This window comes from Macaca fascicularis, chromosome 14, assembly GCF_037993035.2.
Source record: "Macaca fascicularis isolate 582-1 chromosome 14, T2T-MFA8v1.1".
Taxonomy (NCBI): domain Eukaryota; kingdom Metazoa; phylum Chordata; class Mammalia; order Primates; family Cercopithecidae; genus Macaca; species Macaca fascicularis.
In genome coordinates, this window is record NC_088388.1 from 75259432 (window position 1) to 75279365 (window position 19934).

Below are 19934 nucleotides of genomic sequence, written 5' to 3' on the forward strand. Positions count from 1 at the left end.
TATAGGCCACTTGGAGTTCATTTCTGTATATGGTATGAAGAAAGACATCTATTCTTTTTTTCTTGAGACGGATCTTGCTCTGTCACCCAGACGGGAGCGCAGTGGCACGATCTCGGCTCACTGCAACCTCTGCCTCCCGGGTTCAAGCAATTCTCATGTCTTAGCCTCCTGAGTAGCTAGCTGGACAGGCATGTATCACCATGCTTAGCAAATTTTTGTATTTTTTAATAGAGACAGGATTTCGCTATGTTGGCCATGCTGGTCTTGAACTCCTGACCTCAAGTGATCCGCCTGCTTCGGCCTCCCAAAGTGCTGGGATTACAGGTGTGAGCCACCGTGCCCGGCCTAGACATCTATTCTTGAATGTCTATCAGGCCTCTCAAACCCAAACTTTTAGTATTCCCCTACCAATCCTGCTCTTTCCAGTGTTCCCTATCTCAGCAAATGCTCGCGTTAAAAATCTTGAAGTCGGCTGGGTGTGGTGGCTCAGAGCCTGTTCTAGCACTTTGGGAGACTGAGACAGGAGGATTGCTTGAAGCCAGGAGTTCAAGACCAACCTGATCAACATAGGTTTTTAAAATCTTGAAGTCGCCTTGAGTTCTCTTTTTCTTTTACAATCTACCTCCAAACCATTAGCAAATCCTGTGGGCTTCACCTTCAAACCATATCTCAAATTTACCACCTCCTCCTCTACTAATCTGGATTATTCCAACAGCCTTTTAACTGGTCTTCCGGCTTTCACCTTTCACCCCACAATCTAACGAGCAGCCACTGATCCTGTTAAAATTTAAGTCTCTGCTCTAAACCCTTCAATGACTTCTTATTTCACTCAGAATAAAAACCATAGTGCCTTCCAAGACCTACAAGGTCCTACCTAAAGAATTTGCCCCTATCATACACACACCTTTCTGGTCTCATCTCACTTCTCTCTCAGTCCCTCTCCCTGGACTCCTGGCTGCCCTGTCTTTGCCTTCTTTGGAATGCTGCTGCCCAAGGTATCTCCATAGCTGGCCCCTTCACCTGGTCTTTGCTCAAATTCACCTTCATAGTGAGGCCTTCTCTAATCACTGTATTAAAAATAGCAATTGTGCATCCCTTGATACTACTTATTCCCCTACCCTCTAACCTTTATTTTTCTCCACAGTATTTATCATCATCCGACACACTATGATTTCACTTGTTTATTCCCCCCCATTAGAATGTAATCTTCATGAGAGCAAGGACTTCGATTTGTTCATCTGTAACCCCCACCGCTCACAACAAGTAGACCTTCAATAATTAATTGAACTAATTAATAAATAATACACATTATAATCGCCCGTTGCTGTACCTGTTCCCTTAATGGACTGAGAGCTTTCTGCAAGCAGTGACACCCTTATTCACCTGTGAACTCCCAGCACCTAACATTTGCGCTCGGCACATAGGCATTGATTTTAAATGAATGAACCAACAAGACAGGCCTATGAACCATGTCAGCCTTTCAAACACAGTCCCTATGCTATCATTCCCTAAATATAAGTCAGTGTGTGGGGGTTATCCGAAAGAAGAGGTTCCAATACCAATTCCCACGCCCTCACGCGTACACCCTCTGTTATCCCTACAATAACCAAGTAAGAAAATGAGTAACGGTGACAGCCATAAAATGAACCCTGAACCGTGCAATGACAAGTCCGAAGGAGAGAGCAGTTATGACAAGATAAAAGAAGGTAGCGGGACTCAAAACAGAAACACTGTCCCGGGGGTGGTGGCAAGGAGACGGAAGGGCCCCAATGGCCACAACCACAGAGTCCTGCTCTCTTTTGACAGCTAAGGAAACTAACGCCCAGAGAGGAAAGCGACTCGCCCGAGGTCACACAGCAAGTGAGCCACGGCGAGAACCCACAGCATCCCGCGTCCGCGCGCCGCCCCAGCTCCCTCGTGTTTGGGGTGGTGCCCTGCGCGCAGAGCCCCCACCAGCGCACGTGTTCCGAGGTCCCCGGACGCCCGTCCGCCCATGGCTTGGGGCCGGCTCCCCATCTCGGTCCAACGCTGGGGTCGATGGCAGTGCGCTGCGCCCCCCTCCTGCACCCCTCTCAGCCAGCCCAGGAGCCCGCCCGCGGCCGGCGGCTGGCAGCGTTCACCGCGGAGGTGGGCCTGGGCCGTCCGCTCCATGCCCGCCGCTTACCTGGCCGGGTCCCGCGGGAACCTGAAGAAGGCCAAGTCGGACTGCGTGCTCTTCCGCGTGCAGTTGGGGGCAGCGCAGAAGTTCGGCATCGTCGCCCGCCCGCCGGCCGGCCCAGCCCTCCCCTCCCCGCCTCCTCAGGGCAGTCCGCCCGCCCGTCGGGGCCGAGGAGGGGAGCCAGGCCGGCCGGCCGGCTCGGCAGGGCCGACGCGCGGGGGAGGGGCGGGCGGGCGAGAAGCCGCGAGGGCCAGGAGGGGTGCCGCGGTCCGAGGCCGGGCTGGGGACGCGGCTCCACAGTGCTGTGAGCGGCCGGGAGGATTTACCGCCGCCGCCGCCGCTGGTGCACCTCCCGCCCGCCCGAGACGCTGCCGCCTCCTTCCCACAATGCACCCTGACGCCCGGGGGTGCCCTCTCTTCCCTCAGCCTTCCTCCCCCGCCCCTCCTTTCCGCCTTCTCCGCAGGCGGGCACGCGCAAAGAAGCGCGCCTGCCGGGGTGTGGCAAGGCGGAGGCGGGACCTGGCGCGCGCTGCCGCAGTGCGACTGCGCACAGTCTAATCCGCGAAGGGAAGAGAATTGCGCATGCGCGCCTGTCTCCCGGGACGCTAGAGCAGGCGATACCCTGGCTGCTCCGGTAGGTTTGGCGTGCGCGGGTTTCTGCAGATCTAGGGCGAGCTTGCACGTTACATCACCGATGCATCTCTTCTTGCTTGCTTAATTTGCCAACACTTAGGCCTTTCTTGCAGAATTCGCCATATACTCCTTAAGGGCCGCGGAATCGGAGCAACCTTGTTGACTGATTGGCAAACTCTCGGCAGATGTGCGTGCGCTGGTTGGATGCAGTGGTTGTAGGCGATTTAATTTTTCCCAGCTTTGCAGCGACTGTTGGCCCTGTTAGCTTCCCAGAACGGATCTCCCCAGCCTCGACTGGAAGCTGAGGGACAAAAATTCATAAAAGCAATTAGTCTTTCCCGGCGAGGCTTCTAGAAGAGCAAGAACAGCGATATAATTACACCTGCAGGCCTATAAACATTGATCTGTCCGTTTTTTCCTTACAGTCGTGGCCTGTTAGCGTTCCTGTGTTTTTCAGTGCCAGAATGAGTGACCGCTATTTAGAACAAAGGATCAGTATCAAATTTTGCGTGAAATTGAACAAGTCTGCAAGTGAGACCCACCATCTTTTAAAAGAAGCTTATGGGGAAGAAGTCATGTCAAGGGCCAGAGTTTTTGACTGGCACAAAAGGTTTAAAGAAGGACGGGAAGATGTTCGAGATGATGCCAGAAGTGGGCGTCCGGTCACCCACCGAACAGATGACAATATCCAGAAGGTCAAGGACTTGGTTTGTTCAAACAGGCAGTTAACCGTGAGGATGATGGCCGAAGAGTTAAATTTAGACAAAGAAACTGTTAGGCTCATTTTGAAAGAAAACTTGAACATGAGGAAGGTTTCTGCAAAAGTTATTTCGGGTGTTTTGAAGGGTGAGCCTAAACCACGAAAACTTGACTTTCATTCCAATCTTTCAAAGGAAACTAGGAAAAAAAGCTCATGTTTGAGGAAGAAGGTAACAGGTTCTGAAACATGGAGTTATCTCCAGGGTGAGGCTGATGGGGAAATGCCCCTGTCCGTATCCCATCCCAGAGTCCACTACCCTGCCAGCCAGCTTCTGCAGGCCTCATCTTCAACAAGCCTTCCCCCCAGGGTAGCTGAGGATTGGTTCACCCCATGGTGAGAGGAATGTGAGTTAGCTGAACCAGAACTAGGGTGCTGCCTCACTGTTAGGCACCTTCTTTGGCTGCTCACCTATTTTTCAGTCTTCACTACTCCTCCCTATGTACCATGGCCCTCCTCATTACTCTTTGCTGGACTATTGGACCATTTTCCTTGCTGTTCTTCATAACTGAAAAACTTCTGGCTGTTCCCTTCTGGTATTTGCTTGTTCTTGATTTCTTTTGCTCAACAAGTTTGGATTTCTTCTCTGCCCAGACCTTAGCTTGTTGTGGCTGTCCTGTTCCTTTGTTCTCAACATTCTGCCTCAGAGGATCATGCCAGTGAGAAGAGAGGAACAGGAGCTCCTGGAATCTGTATCTCTGTGCCCAGGGAGGCATGCTCTTCTGGGAGGACCCCAAAAGAAGGCTTACAGTTTCAGCCTGCTTCGCAGTCAGGGCCTGAGGTATGGTACATAATGCAGTGGCATGCTGGTGTTACTGAACAGTGCTGGGCCTAGGGGCTGATCTGGTCCGGATGACTCAGTGGGCGCCCCTTAGGAATCAGGGGTTGGCCACCAATACTGATCTTCTCACAGGCCTACATCTCACGGAAGAGCTGGGTTTGTTTCATTCTTGTCCTATTCTTTGGATCTCCACTCATTTGGGTATCTCCTCTGTTGGAAGATGAGTATCTGGTCCTAGAAAATAGAAACCCAGGGACCCAGCCCTAGGCCGTGATGTGTGGGGAGGAAGACCAGGTGGCTGTCTAGTCCCTGAATTAAGGGAATCTGCTGCCTACGTGTGGATTCCCACACAGCAGCCTGTTTTTAGTAACTAATGCCTATAGTTTTGAGAACTTGCTGTTTTTAGAACACTGCTGGGCATTGACAATGTGAAAGTTATGAACAAGATCTCCAAGGGCTGATGAGCTTCATGGATGAGATGGTTCTTGAACTGGACCCATGAGGATGGGTGAGACGGGGCTGTGACATTACGGAAAGCTTCCAGGGCAGGTGGAACAGCATGAGGCTTCCAACCTGCATCGGTAGAAAATGACACTGGCCAGATGCAGTGAATCACGCCTGTAATCCCAGCACTTTGGGAGGCTGAGGCAGGCAGATCACAAGGTCAAGAGATCGAGACCATCCTGGCCAACATGGTGAAACCCCGTCTCTACTAAAAATATAAAAATTAGATGGGTGTGGTGGTGCGTGCCTGTAGTCCCACCTACTCGGGAGGCTGAGGCAGGAGAATCGCTTGAACCCAAAAGGCAGAGGTTGCAGTGAGCCAAGATTGTGCCACTGCACTCCAACCTGGTGACATAGCTAGACTGTCTCAAAAAAAAAAAAAAAAAGGAAAAATGATGACACTATTGGCTAAAATAACAAAGTTCAAAGAGGAAGATAATGGTGTTGCAGCGGATGAACAATTTGGGATAATTTGCTTCCTCTCCTATACCTCCAACTCTATGCCGGTTGTTATTAAATTGCTTCCCCTGAGTCTGTGAATAGGTTTGTAACAACTAATTTGATATGTGATTTTCCATTTGGACTCCGACAAGCAGTTTCTGCAAATTCAAACTCTGTGTCTTCTCTTCCTGCCTCTGCCAGATTTATGGAATGCAACTTTTCCCAAGTGGGTTCCAAGTAATACCACATAGACTAGAAACATTCAGGGGGCAGGGGTTTGGTAATAGCGTTTCAGAGAATTGGCCAGTCTCTGTTTTACTAAAGGATTTTTACATATAACAGCTCCTCTTAGACAATATTGCTTGATAGTAGAGGCACAACACTCATTCATCACAGTTACTTTTAGTGCTGTTCTTTCACTTTCTCTACTCACCTCCAAAAATTACAAGTTCCTCATTAACACCTGTTTTTGTTTTGTTTTATTTTGTTTTTTGAGACGGAGTCTTGCTCTGCTGCCCAGGCTGGAGTGCAGTGGCACGATCTTGGCTCACTACAACCTCTGCGTCCCGGGTTCAAGTGTTTCTCCTGCCTCAGCCTCCCGAGTAGCTGGGATTACAGGTGCACGCTGCTACACCCGGCTATTTTTTTGTATTTTTAGTAGAGGCGGAGTTTCACCATGTTGGCCAGGCTGGTCTCGAACTTCTGACCTCAGGTGATCCACCTGCCTCGGCCTCCCAAAGTGCTAGGATTACAGGCGTGAGCTACTGCGCTGGATCAACACCTGTTAGTTTTGAGGCACTTTGAAAGCTAGACCTTGTCCCATGAAGACGAGATACTGTGTAAGAAAACTCTTAAACCAAGCAACAGCTTATAGATCTCCAGCTCCTTAACAGTTTCTAGACGTTCCATTTCAGGACCATTAAGTCTTCCTACATCAGATGCAGCTCTAGGTTGCCCACAAGCACTTGGCACCAGGGACACTGCACTTTAGGAACAAAGTCCCCACCACTAGTTCTTGCAGCTTTGTTGCTGAACCTCATATTAATCCTTGCTGAGGCCCACCCAGTGGTAATTGTTACAGATTTATATGCTCCTGGACCCAGGCCAGGATCCTACAACCATACCTACAGGAGTTGTTTCTAACCCGTTATAAAACAGAGGTCCTGAGACAACTTACTTCTGGATTTTATTCCAGTCCTATGAACACGGCTGGTGTGACCGTGCCAATGATGCTGGACCAAGACCTATGGTGGAGTGTAGAGTACCAGAAGCTATGGTTTAGACACAGCAACCAGAAGCAGGTAATTAGGAGTGTGAATTCAAATGGTTCCAGTTGGCTATAATGAAAAGGACTTATCCAGAGCAAAACATTCACATTTGGCTGCTCAGAATCTCTAAACCCAAGGGTAGAGCATGATCTAGGCATCCCCAAATAGGAAAGTTCTTATATGAGTACTTCTAATGTGCCCACCCACCAAATCTATTTTATTACTGATCCACATTTTGCCCTGGCCTGCACCTTGCTGCCTAGGCCTCTTGAGCTCCTGGTCCGGTAGTCTCACACATCCAGCTATGTGTCTGTCACACCCCAGACTCTTGTCCTTGGCTGTTTTCAGACACCTCTCAGTTTATTCTCCACCATTTTGCTCTTACTCCTCTCTTTCCTTGTTGCTTTGTTTTCTGGTCCTGGGTCACATCTTCAGTAGCTGCTTTTGGTCACTTTGGTGTGCTGATCCTTGAATTGACTTTTGGGTCATGGTTTTCCACTTAACTTACAACTCTTCTCTCTGATTTTTTGGATCCTTCTTTCAGCTCCCTGTGTCAGCTGCTGAGTAAGGAAATTTGTCTGCTCCAGCCCTGGCCCTGGGTTGCCTTCCTGTCTTCAAGAAGCAGGGTGGGGTGACATGGGGGAATTATTTATTTATTTTGTTTTTTCTAAGGGACATGGGCACCTTAGCCACCCTCAGTTGCACTCCCCAGAGGCATCCAGTGTCACCAGTTTCTCAAGGAGGCAATATGGTTACCTCTAAAGTAGCAAGAGTCATGAAACTTTTTCAGAGCTATAACATCCAAAGCCCATTCTCCTAGCCGCTGTATTTTCCCTGGCAGGAGAAGCTCCACCTAACCACAGGAGATCAAGCCTGGCTTTCTGTGGGATGTCAGTAGGAGAGCTGGCCATCTGCAAGCTTTCTGAAGCTTAACACCATCGGTCAATGACTCTTTTCGGCTTTCAGGTTGATCTTTATCCCCGCCCCCACGCTCATTCTAATTCAAAGTCCACATGGAATGTTTTATGCCACAGTTGAGAGTCTAAGAGGAATACATGCCTTCCGGGGCAGATCATCCTAACACTGATTTTATGCAATTCTCCCCTTCCATCACCCCACCCTACCTTGCTTCATTTGCCCCACTAGTAATGATCAAAAAGAGAAAGAATAAAATGTTCACCAAATCTGTGACTTAGAAAAACTTGTGGAGGGTTCTGCTATCTTCTGAATTCTGATCCTCACTGAGTCCTCATTGAAGTGTTATCATTTGGGGAAGAATGTTTACCTGGGGCTTCCTTCCCAGAACCTTTTTTTCAGATCAATTTTTTCGTCAAAGTCTAGACTTGCCTTTGGAAATGCCTGGATAAATCTGGATGCTAAATGACTTGAGGACACCTGATAAAGGAATGGTGGGGTACTATTGGGAAATTGTCTGTCATTGCATTACAAATGTTGCTCAGCCTCCCTGCTATTTGCAGACATCATCACCAGCGAGTTTCGCTGGGCTCTTTGGGATTGGGTCTCAGCAGGGTCCCATGTGACTCAATAAGAGCCTACCTTTGCTGCTAAACTGTGTATGTTACCCTGCATTCTCCAATTGCTGCTTCTTCAATCAGCCCATCCAGATTTTACTAGGCGTTTATATCTTTTCTGAGGTAACCATCATGTATTTATGTTCTAGAGTGTCTCCCTTATCAGATCCTTGCAAATACTGTCCTAGTGTATCACCCCTTTCCCAGTATGAATATCTGGAAGCAAAAAATCTATAGTGGGGAACTCCAGTGGGTCCCCTCCAAGGACTCGCCTGGGCATAGTCCAGTGGTCAACAGACTTGTGTAAAGGAGTCTTTATGGGCCATATGGTCTCTTTTGCCACTAAACATTTTAGTGCAAAAGCAGACATAGTTAATACAGAAACAGATAAGGACAGCTGTGTTCCAATAAAACTTTATAAGTAGATACTGGAATTTGAATGTTATATAGTTTTTACAAAATACTATTTTGATTTTTTTAAACCATTGAAAAATGTTAAAAAGAGGCCGGACACGGTGGCTCAGACCTGTAATTCCAGCACTTTGGGAGGCCGAGGTGGGTGGATCACCTGAGGTCAGGAGTTCGAGACCAGCGTGGCTAACATGGTGAAACCTCGTCTCTACTAAAAATATAAAAATTAGCCAGGCGTGGTGGTGTGTGTCTGTAATCCCAGCTACTCGAGAGGCTGAGGCAGGAGAATCGCTTGAACCCGGGAGGCAGAGGCTGCAGTGATCCAAGATCTTACCACTGTACTTTAGCCTGGGCAACAAAGCAAGACTCCATCTCAAAAAGAAAAAAAAGACGTTCTTAGCTTTTAGGCCATAGAAAAACAGATGGCAGGATAGATTTGGCCCATGGACTATAGTTTGACATAACCCCCAGTCTAGTGTATATAGTGTGTATATAAAAATGACAGATGATTATTTTCCGTCAATAACATTATTAATGCCACATTGATCTGGCAATTTATTATGTAGAAATTGTGGGCCAGCCACGATGGCTCACGTCTGTAATCCTAGCACTTTGGGAGGCTGAGGTGGGCAGATTGCTTGGGGCCAGAAGTTCGAGACCAACCTGGGCCAACATGGTGAAACCCTGTCCCTACAAAAAAATACAAAAATTAGCCTGGCATGGTGGCACATGGCTGTAGTCCCAGCTACTTGCAGGGCTGAGGTAGGAGGATCACTTGAGCCCAGGAGGTCCAGGCTCCAGTGAGCCATGATTGTGCTACTGCACTACAGCCTGGGCGACAGAGTGAGACGCTGTCTCAAACGAAAAAAAGAAAATTGTGGAATATTGGAGAGAATCTGTGGAGCCAGGAGAGTAAACTATAGCTGAATGATTGGCTATTTTACCTTGAAATATTCTGGTTCACAAAATAAATTTTGTGCTGTTTTTGACTAAAAATGATATTATAAAACCACCTATATTATTCCCATGTAAAATATCAAAACCAGTGTTGGCAACACTGAAACTGATGCCAAGCTGCAACCAACAATAATAGAATGAACTGAAGGTAGTCCCAAAAATGATTTGACCATGGGCAGCATTTGAATAAGCTTATGTTATCACCTATTAAAGTGTGTACTATGGAGATGACAAAACTCACTGAAATGTATTTTTTGCATGCTTGCAAATATACATAAGTATTACAGATACATATGTGTATTTGCACCTTGCAACTGGTGCTGAGATGTGTCCTTTTAGGTAAGTGTATTTGTTTTTCCCCTAGAGATCTCTTTATTGTGTCACCTTTATTTAAACTGATTTTCCAAAGTTGTAATAGAATCTCAGTATTGAACAGACCATTACAAGAGTGTCTGATCCAGCCAGTCATGTTTCCTGTGAGTTCAGGAGTAACTAAACCCTACAGCTGCTGAAAGATTGCATCTGAAAGAAGATTCTGTGTTAATTCATTCAACAAACTTTTATTGAGTGGTTGTATGTGCCAGATGCTATCTTGTGTGCCGGGATACAGCAGTGGACAAAATAGACACAGGCCTTGGATTAGATGGTCTGAAATCTAATTATATTACTCTTCACTCTTGTAAAATTTCTATTCCATGTGTGCACACTAACCCATTGTTAACTGCATACCTGGAAATAGGTATGACCATTGCCACATGCCTTTGTGCTCTGGTCTTGATGCCTTTCCAGCTGCATTAATAATTTGAGGACTGCGTGTTTCATTTAAATTTTATTATCCTTTAGACAGATCTATATTGGTAGAAAAACACACTGGCAATGTTGGAAGTGTAGACTGGCAATGGTTTTCTGAAAAGCAATTTGGCAGTATCTATCAAGAGCTTTAAAAATGTTTAGATCCTCTGATCCTCTAATTCCACTTCTGGGAATCTGTCCTAAGAAATAGTCTAAAATGTGGGCAAAATCAATGCTTAACAATCTTAAAGTCCACCAGTAGAAAATTGGTTAAGTAAATTCAGTATGACTATCCAGTAGACTGTTGTGCCATCATTATAATTTATGTTTCTGAAGAGTATTTGACAGCATGGCAAAGTACTTGTAGTGTTAAGTGAAAAGAGTGATATACAAAATTGTATGTATAAATCCAGAAAATGTCTTTTAAAAAGATGGAAAGGAGGCCGGGCGCGGTGGCTCAAGCCTGTAATCCCAGCACTTTGGGAGGCCGAGACGGGCGGATCACGAGGTCAGGAGATCAAGACCATCCTGGCTAACACGGTGAAACCCCGTCTCTACTAAAAAGTACAAAAAACTAGCCGGGCGAGGTGGCGGGCGCCTGTAGTCCCAGCTACTCAGGAGGCTGAGGCAGGAGAATGGCGGGAACCCGGGAGGCGGAGCTTGCAGTGAGCTGAGATCTGGCCACTGCACCCCAGCCTGGGCGACAGAGTGAGACTCCGTCTCAAAAAAAAAAAAAAAAAAAAAAAAAAAGATGGAAAGGATAGGCAAACTCTGGGTAGTTAGATTATGGGTTTTCCTGGTTTTATGCTTTAAAAAAATTTCTCCAGTATGTTATTACTTGTATTATCAGTAAAAATCAATAGCATCTAGAGCTGGCAGTGGAGAGATTGAGGCCAGATCACTAGTTTGGTCCCTGAACAATTAACTTGGCTGGGTGGACACAGAGGCTGTATGATCTTGTATTGGCAGCAAGGCTGGGCCAGAAGGGAAAAGGACCTGCCCAGGAGGAGAAGAGACCATGTGACCATGTGACCATAATCCCTACAAAAAAACACAAAGTGTTAAGGGAAGACACCATGTGTGGCATGCTCTTGTGATGTAGTCCTAGGTAGGTAAAATACCATTTATGAATCAAATATATTCTGACAAGTAGAAAAGGATATGAATGCTCTCCTGGGTAAAATTAACCTCCTTTGCATTTCATTCTCACGTTCTCACACAAAATGAATTCTTGAGATGGATTTTATAATAGCTGATTCTCTGAAGAATCCCTGAGATTTCATATGATTCTTTAGTATAGCAGTGACTTTCGATGTGCCAAGTCTACCTCCTCCCGTACTGGGACACTCAAGCAACACAGATGTACACTGAAATTTTGGGTATTCTATACTGAGAATAACGCACACATATCATTAGTCATCTTAATGTTGTAAGTTACCAAACTCTTAAGGTTTGCAAATGTGATTTTGTTAGCATCCAGAACCAGTGTATTTTTTATTTATGTCTGAAAAATAATCATTGTGGGGTTTTAAAATGAAAAATCATGTAGCTAATGCCTATCCATAGGTGAAATTGTTATGTTGGGAAAATGTGTACTTAATCTTTGCTTTAGTAAAATGATTGTTATAAAAATGTTAAATGTCTCCTTAGTGAAATTTTAAACCTCCAAATGAGTACACAAGGTAAATACATATTTTATAGGCCTATAGCTCATATAATTGCCAAGCTGAAAGAGTTCTTTAAGATCTAAGTATAAGTCCTCTGGTCTATAGAATGAGCGAGTGAGGCTTGGGTTTCAGTTCTGGCTTCTTAACTAGCTATGTGACTTTGAGCAGTTCATTTGTACCATCTAAAGTCTTCAGTTAATTCATCTGTAAAAGGGAAATAATACCATCTGTCTCATGGAGTTGTTCATTTTGTTCATTTCAACAATATTGAGTGCTTATCTGTGTATGATGCCATTGTAGACACAATAAACAAGACCCCAAGAAATGTTCCTCCTCATGAGCACACGTTTCAGTGAGGGAGACAGACAAGAAATAAGATAAATTAGTAAAAATATCTATGTTAGATAGTGATTATTAGATGTGAGGCTTACATTAAACAGTGTATATGAGGCACACAGCACAACACCTGGCATGGAGTAAGTGCTCAATAGAGAATAATTTCTTCTGTTTCTTGAGGCGTCCTAACAGCTCCGGAATTACTCTACAACGTGGTGGTAGTCGGTAAGAAGCCTGACTCATAGCTTTCTATCTCTTGCCAGTTAAGGCCTAAACCTGTTTTTGCTTAAGAAGACAAAAGAATTCTTACAGTGGTGTTTTGTACTTCCTGTATGGCAGATTAATCAAGGTGGTGCCTAAACACTATTGATAAATGACCTTTTCTGGAGCCAGTTGGCAGGAGTCTTTGCCTGGGGCAGGATGGCAGGTGTTAAGTCCACAAAGACAAATGCATAGTGTCATAGCTATTTAAGCAAAACAGACCAGAAGACGAAAATGGCTGTTTCTCTTAAAGAAAAGATGTGTGCCCTATTTCCTGGGCCAAACGCTGGAGCACTGAGCAAAGTTAGCAGTATTAGAAGGAAACTGCCTACTGCATTATTTATGGGAGACAAGGGCATTGACAGAAAGCCAGGAAAAGGAGAGTTTAATGCTTTGCGGTTTTGATATTTTTGTCCATTGTAGAAAATTTGGAAAGTTTAGAAATGTTTAAAGAAGCATTCAGGAGTCCACTCCTAGGGTTCGGGTCTTTCATCAGACCCATCTCCTTGCCTCAGCTTCCTCCTTCAAAAACAGCCAGCCAGGCCGGGCACGGTGGCTCACGCCTGTAATCCCAGCCATTTGGGAGGCTGAGGCGGGCAGATCACTTGAGGTAAGGAGTTCGAGACCAACCTGGCCATCATGGTAAAACCCTGTCTCTACTAAAAATACAAAAATTAGCTGGGCGTGGTGGTGCACGCCTGTAATCCCAGCTACTCAGAAGGCTGATGCAGGAGAATTGCTTGGACCTGGGCGGTGGAGGTTGCAGTGAGCTGAGATCACACCACTGCACTCCAGCCTGGGCGAGAGAGTGAGACTCTGTCTCAAAACAAAAACAAAAACAAAAACAAAAAACAGCGGTCATTTGCTGAATTCCTTCTTTGAGCCTGGGCCTGCACTAGGCACAGAGTACAGCCCTTGTCCTTGGGCAGTGCCCAGCATTGTGGGTTAGGGAAGGGGCCAGAGGTTGAGAGGAGCACCAAGAAAGGATTTCTACCTTAGACTGTCAATTTTTCTTAGAGGACAGAGCTGAGGAACAAACTTTTGTAAAGAATTGGAACAAAAAGTTGTAATCATCAACTGAGGGTGATTGTGAAAATGAGACAGTGGACTGTAAAGGAGCAAAACACAGAACGATGGTAACTGTAGCTCTTCTTATGTAAGAGAGCCTGGAGCTCTGTCTGCAAGGATTTAGTGTGTAATATTACCTCTCAGAAGAAACTGGACTTGAGGCTGTGGGCCAGTGCCCCTGTACCTTGCATTAAGAACCTAATAAGTGAAAATTCAGGATTACAACCCAAACTCGATGAGGGAATTGGCCCAGGGAGGTTGAATGATTTTCTTGAATCACACATTTAGTTGGTGGCAGAGCCAGGATAATAATGAACGACCTTGAACTTCACTCAATCCGTGAGTTTTTTCTATTACTCCATCAGTAATTATTTCCTTTACTAAAATGTACATTCTTACAGTATCTTTAAAATCATGCTCACCCTCGCATTTAACAAATGATTTACCAACAGTTGGTTTACATACAATGTTTAAGGAACATATTTATAGCATAGAAAGTGGTGCAGAGGGTTTTACCAAATTTCTCTAGGGTGTCCAGGTCCCCTGGTCCTTCCAGAGGTGTGTATTCGTAAGTAAATGTTGGCATTCTGTCATCCATTTTTTCCAGATGTTCTTCCCAAGTAGTGTGTTATGTTTTGTGTTTTTAATATGTCTCATATATGTTTTTAAAAATCTGGGCACATAAATCCTAATAAAGCTCTCAACTATCTCCTCTGTGCTGTCTCAGATTTCTGAGTATGCTTATATTCATGACACAGTGTCTGAAGTCATGAATGCTATCACATAATTAGGACTTATATCCCTAAACCCCAGTCTTATGTTTCTAGATGTTCTGAAAATTCTTTACACTTCACTTATAAATGCCACTATACTGTGCCATGACATTTCCATAGTAACATATATTTCAAACATGAAAACAGGAAGCCCAAGGAAAAGGGAAGTTGGTTTCCAATGCATAAATAAAAAAATTAAAAATTGTAGAATACATAAAATGAGGTGATGGGTGTAGTATGAGGGGATACAATTAGGGGACTGTGTATTTTATTCTACTTTGACCTCCTGAACAGAATGTTCCTGCAGGCTCACCTTAAGGATGGGCAGTACCTACCACCCACCCAGTGACCCAATCTTGGAATCATGCTTTCTTTGACCCTGAGCAGGTCCATGTGGTTTCCCCAACATCTCATACTGTCACCTACTGCAACTGGACAGGGGTGGCCACCCACCTCTCACCTCACCGTCTGAAGACCATCCCCTACACTGCTCCTATGCTATTTGGCTTGGAGTTTGCTGAAAACTGGAGGCTTTGGACACCAACTTTTTGAGCTTGCTCAATCATGCCCCACTTTGTGCCTGGAATCCCTCTCTCCTGCCATCCACCTGGCAAACTCCCCTTTTGGACTCAAGCCTCAGTCTCACCATTGCTGTTCTCCCCCACCACCCACCAACCCACTCAGTGAAGCAGCTGCCCTCCCCCACCATCATGTACAATGCACATTCTTTATTTTATTTTTTTAGCTTTAGCTTTTGTGGATACATAGTAGGTGTATATATTTATGGAGTACATTGGATATTTTGATTCAGGCATACAATGTATAATAATCACATCAGGGTAAATGGGGTATCCATCACCTCAAGCATTCATCCTTTGTGTTACAAACAATCCAATTATATTCTTAGTTATTATTATTATTATTATTTGAGAGGAGTCTTGCTCTGTCACCTAGGCTGGAGTGCAATGGTGCCATCTCGGCTCACTGCAGCCTCCACCTCCTGGGTTCAAGCAATTTTCGTGCTTCAGCCTCCCGAGTAGCTGGCATTACAGGTGCATGCCACCACACCTGGCTAATTTTTGTGTTTTAGTAGAGACAAGGTTTCACCATGTTGACCAGGCTGGTCTTGAACTCCTGACCTCAGGTGATCTGCCTGCCTTGGCCTCCCAAAGTGCTGGGATTACAGGCGTCAGCCACCACGCCCAGGCTTCCTTTAGTTATTTTTAAATGTACAATTACATTATTATGACTATAGTCACCCTGCTGTGCTATCAAATATTAGATCTTATTCATTCTTTCTAATTATTTTTTGGTACCCATTTACCATCCCTTCTTCCCCCCACCCCACCCTCCACTATCCTTCCCAGCCTCTGGTAACCATCATTCTACTCTCTATATCCATAAGTTCATTTATTTTAATTTTAGCTCCTATAAGTAAGTGAGAGGTTTGTCTTTCTGTGCTTGGCTTATTTCACTTAACATAATGACCTCCAGTTCCATCCATGTTGTTGCAAATGACAGAATCTCATTCTTTTTAATGACTGAATAGCACTCCATTGTGTACATATGCCACATTCTCTTTATCTATTTGTCTGTTGACGGACACTTGGGCTGCTTCCAAATCTTGGCTATTGTGAATAGTGCTGCAAAAAAACATGGGAGTGCAGGTATCTGTTTGATATACCGATTTGCTTTCTTTTGGGTATATACCAAGCAATGGGATTGCTAGATTATATGGTAGCTCTATTTTTAGTTTTTTGCAGAACCTTCAAACTGTTCTCTGTAGTGGATGTACTCATTTACATTCCCATCAGCAGTGTATGAGGGTTCCCTTTTCTCCGCATCCTTGCCAACATTCATTATTGCCTGTCTTTTGAATAAAAGCAATTTTAACTGGGGTGAGATGATATCTGATTGTAGCAATGCACATTCTGACGTCAAGAAAACTGTAACACTTAACTGAACTTAGTTGTTTGCAGGATGTTTTTCTTCCCTACCAGCCCAGGACCTCCTAAAAGCCAAGCCCACATCTGATTCTTCCGTGTTCCCTGCACCCAGAATAAACCTTGCCTGGAACTGCTCAATAAATGTTTGATAGATGAATGAAAGAAGGGATTTTTCTGGTAATTTTTTTATTGTGGTAAAATTCATATGACAAAATTCACCATTTTAACCACTTTAAAGTGTACATCTCAGTTGCATTTAGTGCATTCACAGTGCTGTGCAACCATCACCACTATCTAGTTCAGAACATTTTCATCACACTAGAAGGAAACCCTATACTCATTAAGCAGTCATTCTCCATTCTTTCTTATCCTTGGCCCCAGCAACCATTAATCAACTTTCTATCTCTATGGATATGTTTGGACTCATGTATGTCTGTTTTATATTTTGAGTAATAATCCCATACTGTGTTATTTATTTTGTTGCTCAAGTTGTTCCAGCTTTGGCCATTGGATGTTTTTTCAGGTTGGCTTCTGTGTCCCTTTGATGTGCTCGTAACCTTTTGTTTTTTCTTAGCAGGTCCTTACCTTCTGGTACTACAATATACTCCAAGATTATCTTGTTTTTTGCCTCTCCACACCTGTGACCAGCCATTTCTCTATTCTCGATTTCTCTCTAGCCCTGGTTCATTTTATTGGAGAATGGTGTTTAGAAGATATGGGCAATGAGTGTATTGCTACCAGAATTTGGGTTTTTTTGATATCTTCCATGTCTCTACTTAACACGCTCAATTTTTTTCTCTAGGTTATTGATCACATGGAATACAGTTATAATGGTTTTAATGACTTTATCTACCAATTTTACCTATCTCCCTCAGTTTCAGTTGACTGACTTTTGGAAACAGTTTTTGGCTACTACTTTTAAGCTTTGTTAGATGAGACCAGAGTAATATTAGTCTAGGGCTAATTTTGCCCCAGTGTTGAGGGCACCTGAAACCTTATGAAATATGTCTTGCCACTCTAGATGTTAGGAATAGGAAGTGGACCTGTGTGATCTCCAAAAATAGTTCCTTCTAATCCTTTTAGGTAGTTCTTTCTCTGGCCTCTGGTAGTTTCCTTACATGCATGCTGAAGACTTGAGGGGGCTTTGTATATTTGGAAGCAGTGTTGCCAGGTGGTACTCAGAGGTTCTGGGATATATCTTCCTGGTCAACTTTTCCTTTTGTCATTATCATTATCTTATGATTCTTTTTCCCTAGTAATTATTTTCAACTTAAAATCTGTCAATATTGCATTATTTTGCTTAGCATTTGCCTAGTATATTTTCCCATCCTTTTAATGTTTCTGTGCTATTATTATTATTATTTTATTTATTTATTTATTTATTTTGAGACAGGGTCTTACTCCTGTTGCCCAGGCCGGAGTACCGTGGCATGATCTTGGCTCACTGCAAACTATGCTTCCCGGACTCAAGGGATCCTCCCACCACAGCTCCCCAGGTAGCTGAGACTGCACATGCATGCCACCACACCCAGCTAATTTTGTACTTTTTTGTAGGGATAGAGTTTCATCACATTGCCCAGGCTGGTCTCGAACTCCTGGGGTCAAGCAGTCATCCCACCTTGGCCTCCTAAAGTGCTGAGATTACAAGCATGAACCACCATGCCTGGGCTCAAATTAGGTGTTTTAACAGCCAGTGTTTATTTAGATTTATAAACCTGCCTACCAGTTTTGTTGCCTATCTTTCTCTCTTTTTACTGAAATATAATTCATATCCAATAAAATCATTAGTATATTTACAAAATTGTAGAACCATCACCACTAATTTTAGAACAGTTACAGCATTCCAAAAGGAAACCCCCTACCCATTAGCAGTCTCCTCATTTTCTTTAATCCCCTGGCAACCACTCATATACTTTTTGTCTCCATGGATTTGCCTATTTTGGAGATTTCATATAAATGAAATCGTAATATGTAGCCTTTTATGTCTGGCTTCTTTCACTTAGCCGAATGTGTTTAAGGTTCATCCATGTTGGAGCATGGGTCAGTCCTTCATTCCTTTTTTTTTTTTTTTTTTTTTTTGAGACGGAGTTTCGCTCTTGTTGCCCAGGCTGGAGTACAATGGCGATCTCAGCTCACCACAACCTCCACCTCCAGGGTTCAAGCGATTCTCCTGCCTTAGCCTCCTGAGTAGCTGGGGCTACAGGTGCGTGTCACCATGCCCAGCTAATTTTTGCATTTTTAGTAGAGACGGGGTTTCACCATGTTGGCCAGGATGGTCTCGGTCTCTTGACCTCGTGATCCGCCCACCTCAGCCTCCCAAAGTGCTAGGATTACAGGAGTGAGCCACCACACTCAGCCCCTTCATTCCTTTTTATGGCTGAATAACATTCCATTGTGTGGATCTACCACATTCTATTTATTTATCAGTTGATGGACATTTAGGTTGTTTTCACCTTTTGGCTATTATGCAGAATACTGCTATGAATGTTCATGTACAAGTTTTTTGTGAACATATATTTTTAATTCCCTTGGGTATACACCTAGGAGTGGTATTCATAAATAATTCATTATTTCTTGTATTCAGTGGTATGCTGGTAAATATTTAACACCAGTTTTCATTTGGTAGGGTTGGGGATCTCTGATTTGTAACATTTGTTAATTTCTAGAGTGTAAATATTCAAATTACCAATGTGGCACATTGAATGTAGAGTTGGGAAGAGATGCAGAGCAGTACACCATTCCATAGTATGTCTACTGTATAAACACAGGAGATACAAATAAAAGTTGCATGGATAATAGCATAATGTGGTAAAATAATTAAGACATGTATTGTAAGGATTTTTGACCTTTATATTTAAAGTGATTCATTTAACTGTAAGTTTACATAATTTAATTTTTGAAAATGGGCTGGATGAGGTGGCTTATGCCCGTAATCCCAGCACTTTGGGAGGCTGAGGCAGGTGGATCATCTGAGGTCAGGAGTTTTGAGACCAGCCTGGCCAACATGGTGAAACCCCATCTCTACAAAAGTATGAAAAGTAGCCTGGCGTGGTGACTTGTGCCTGTAGTCCCAGCTACTTGGGAGGCTGAGGTAGGAGAATCCCTTGAACCCAGGAGGCAGAAGTTGTAGTGAGCCAAGATGGCACCACTGCACTCTAGCCTGGGTCATAGAGTGAGACTCTGTCTCAAAAAAAAAAAAAAAAAGAAAGAAAGAAAGAAAAGAAAAGAAAGAAAATGACTGTGTAACAACCAATTCTCAAAATTCCTGAAAGTTTTAACAGTCTGCTATCTGGGCTGATGAGATCTAGCTTCAGTGCCTCACTTGTATCCCACACCTTACATGCTACTACTTCTTTCTGCATTATATTTTCTTTGTTCTTTTTTTTTTTTTTTTTTCTTTCGAGACAGAGTCTCACTTTGTAACCCAAGCTGCCAAGCTAGAGTGCCGTGGTACAATCTCAGCTCACTGCAGCTCTGCCTCCAGGGCTTAAGTGATTTTCATGCCTCAGCTTCCCGAGTATCTGGGACTACAGGTGCACACCACCACGCCCAGCTAATTTTTTGTATTTCTAGTAGAGACGGGGTTTCACCATGTTGCCCAGGGTGGTCTCGAACTCCTGAGCTCAGGTGATCTGCCTGCCTCGGCCTC

At 44.3% G+C, this 19934-nt stretch overlaps 2 protein-coding genes across 3 annotated transcripts in view; one reads left to right on the forward strand and one right to left on the reverse strand.

Annotated features, from left to right (window-relative positions):
* THAP12 (THAP domain containing 12) overlaps nt 1–2385 on the reverse strand; it is a 31543-nt gene extending 29158 nt beyond the window's left edge. The window contains exon 1 of the mRNA XM_005579128.4: nt 2165–2385. Coding sequence (XP_005579185.1) covers nt 2165–2253 — 89 coding nt within the window. The 5' untranslated portion in view covers nt 2254–2385. The remainder of the gene's footprint in view (nt 1–2164) is intronic.
* A 365-nt stretch (nt 2386–2750) lies between these two features.
* GVQW3 (GVQW motif containing 3) overlaps nt 2751–19934 on the forward strand; it is a 30436-nt gene continuing 13252 nt past the window's right edge. The window contains exons 1-2 of one of the 2 annotated variants that reach the window (XM_015435509.4): nt 2751–2792; nt 3217–5364. In XM_015435509.4, coding sequence (XP_015290995.2) covers nt 3256–3888 — 633 coding nt within the window. In that variant the 5' untranslated portion in view covers nt 2751–2792; nt 3217–3255 and the 3' untranslated portion in view covers nt 3889–5364. Of the gene's footprint in view, nt 2793–3104; nt 5365–19934 lie in introns of those variants that run through there. The other variant, XM_065528743.2, reaches the window with a different exon arrangement.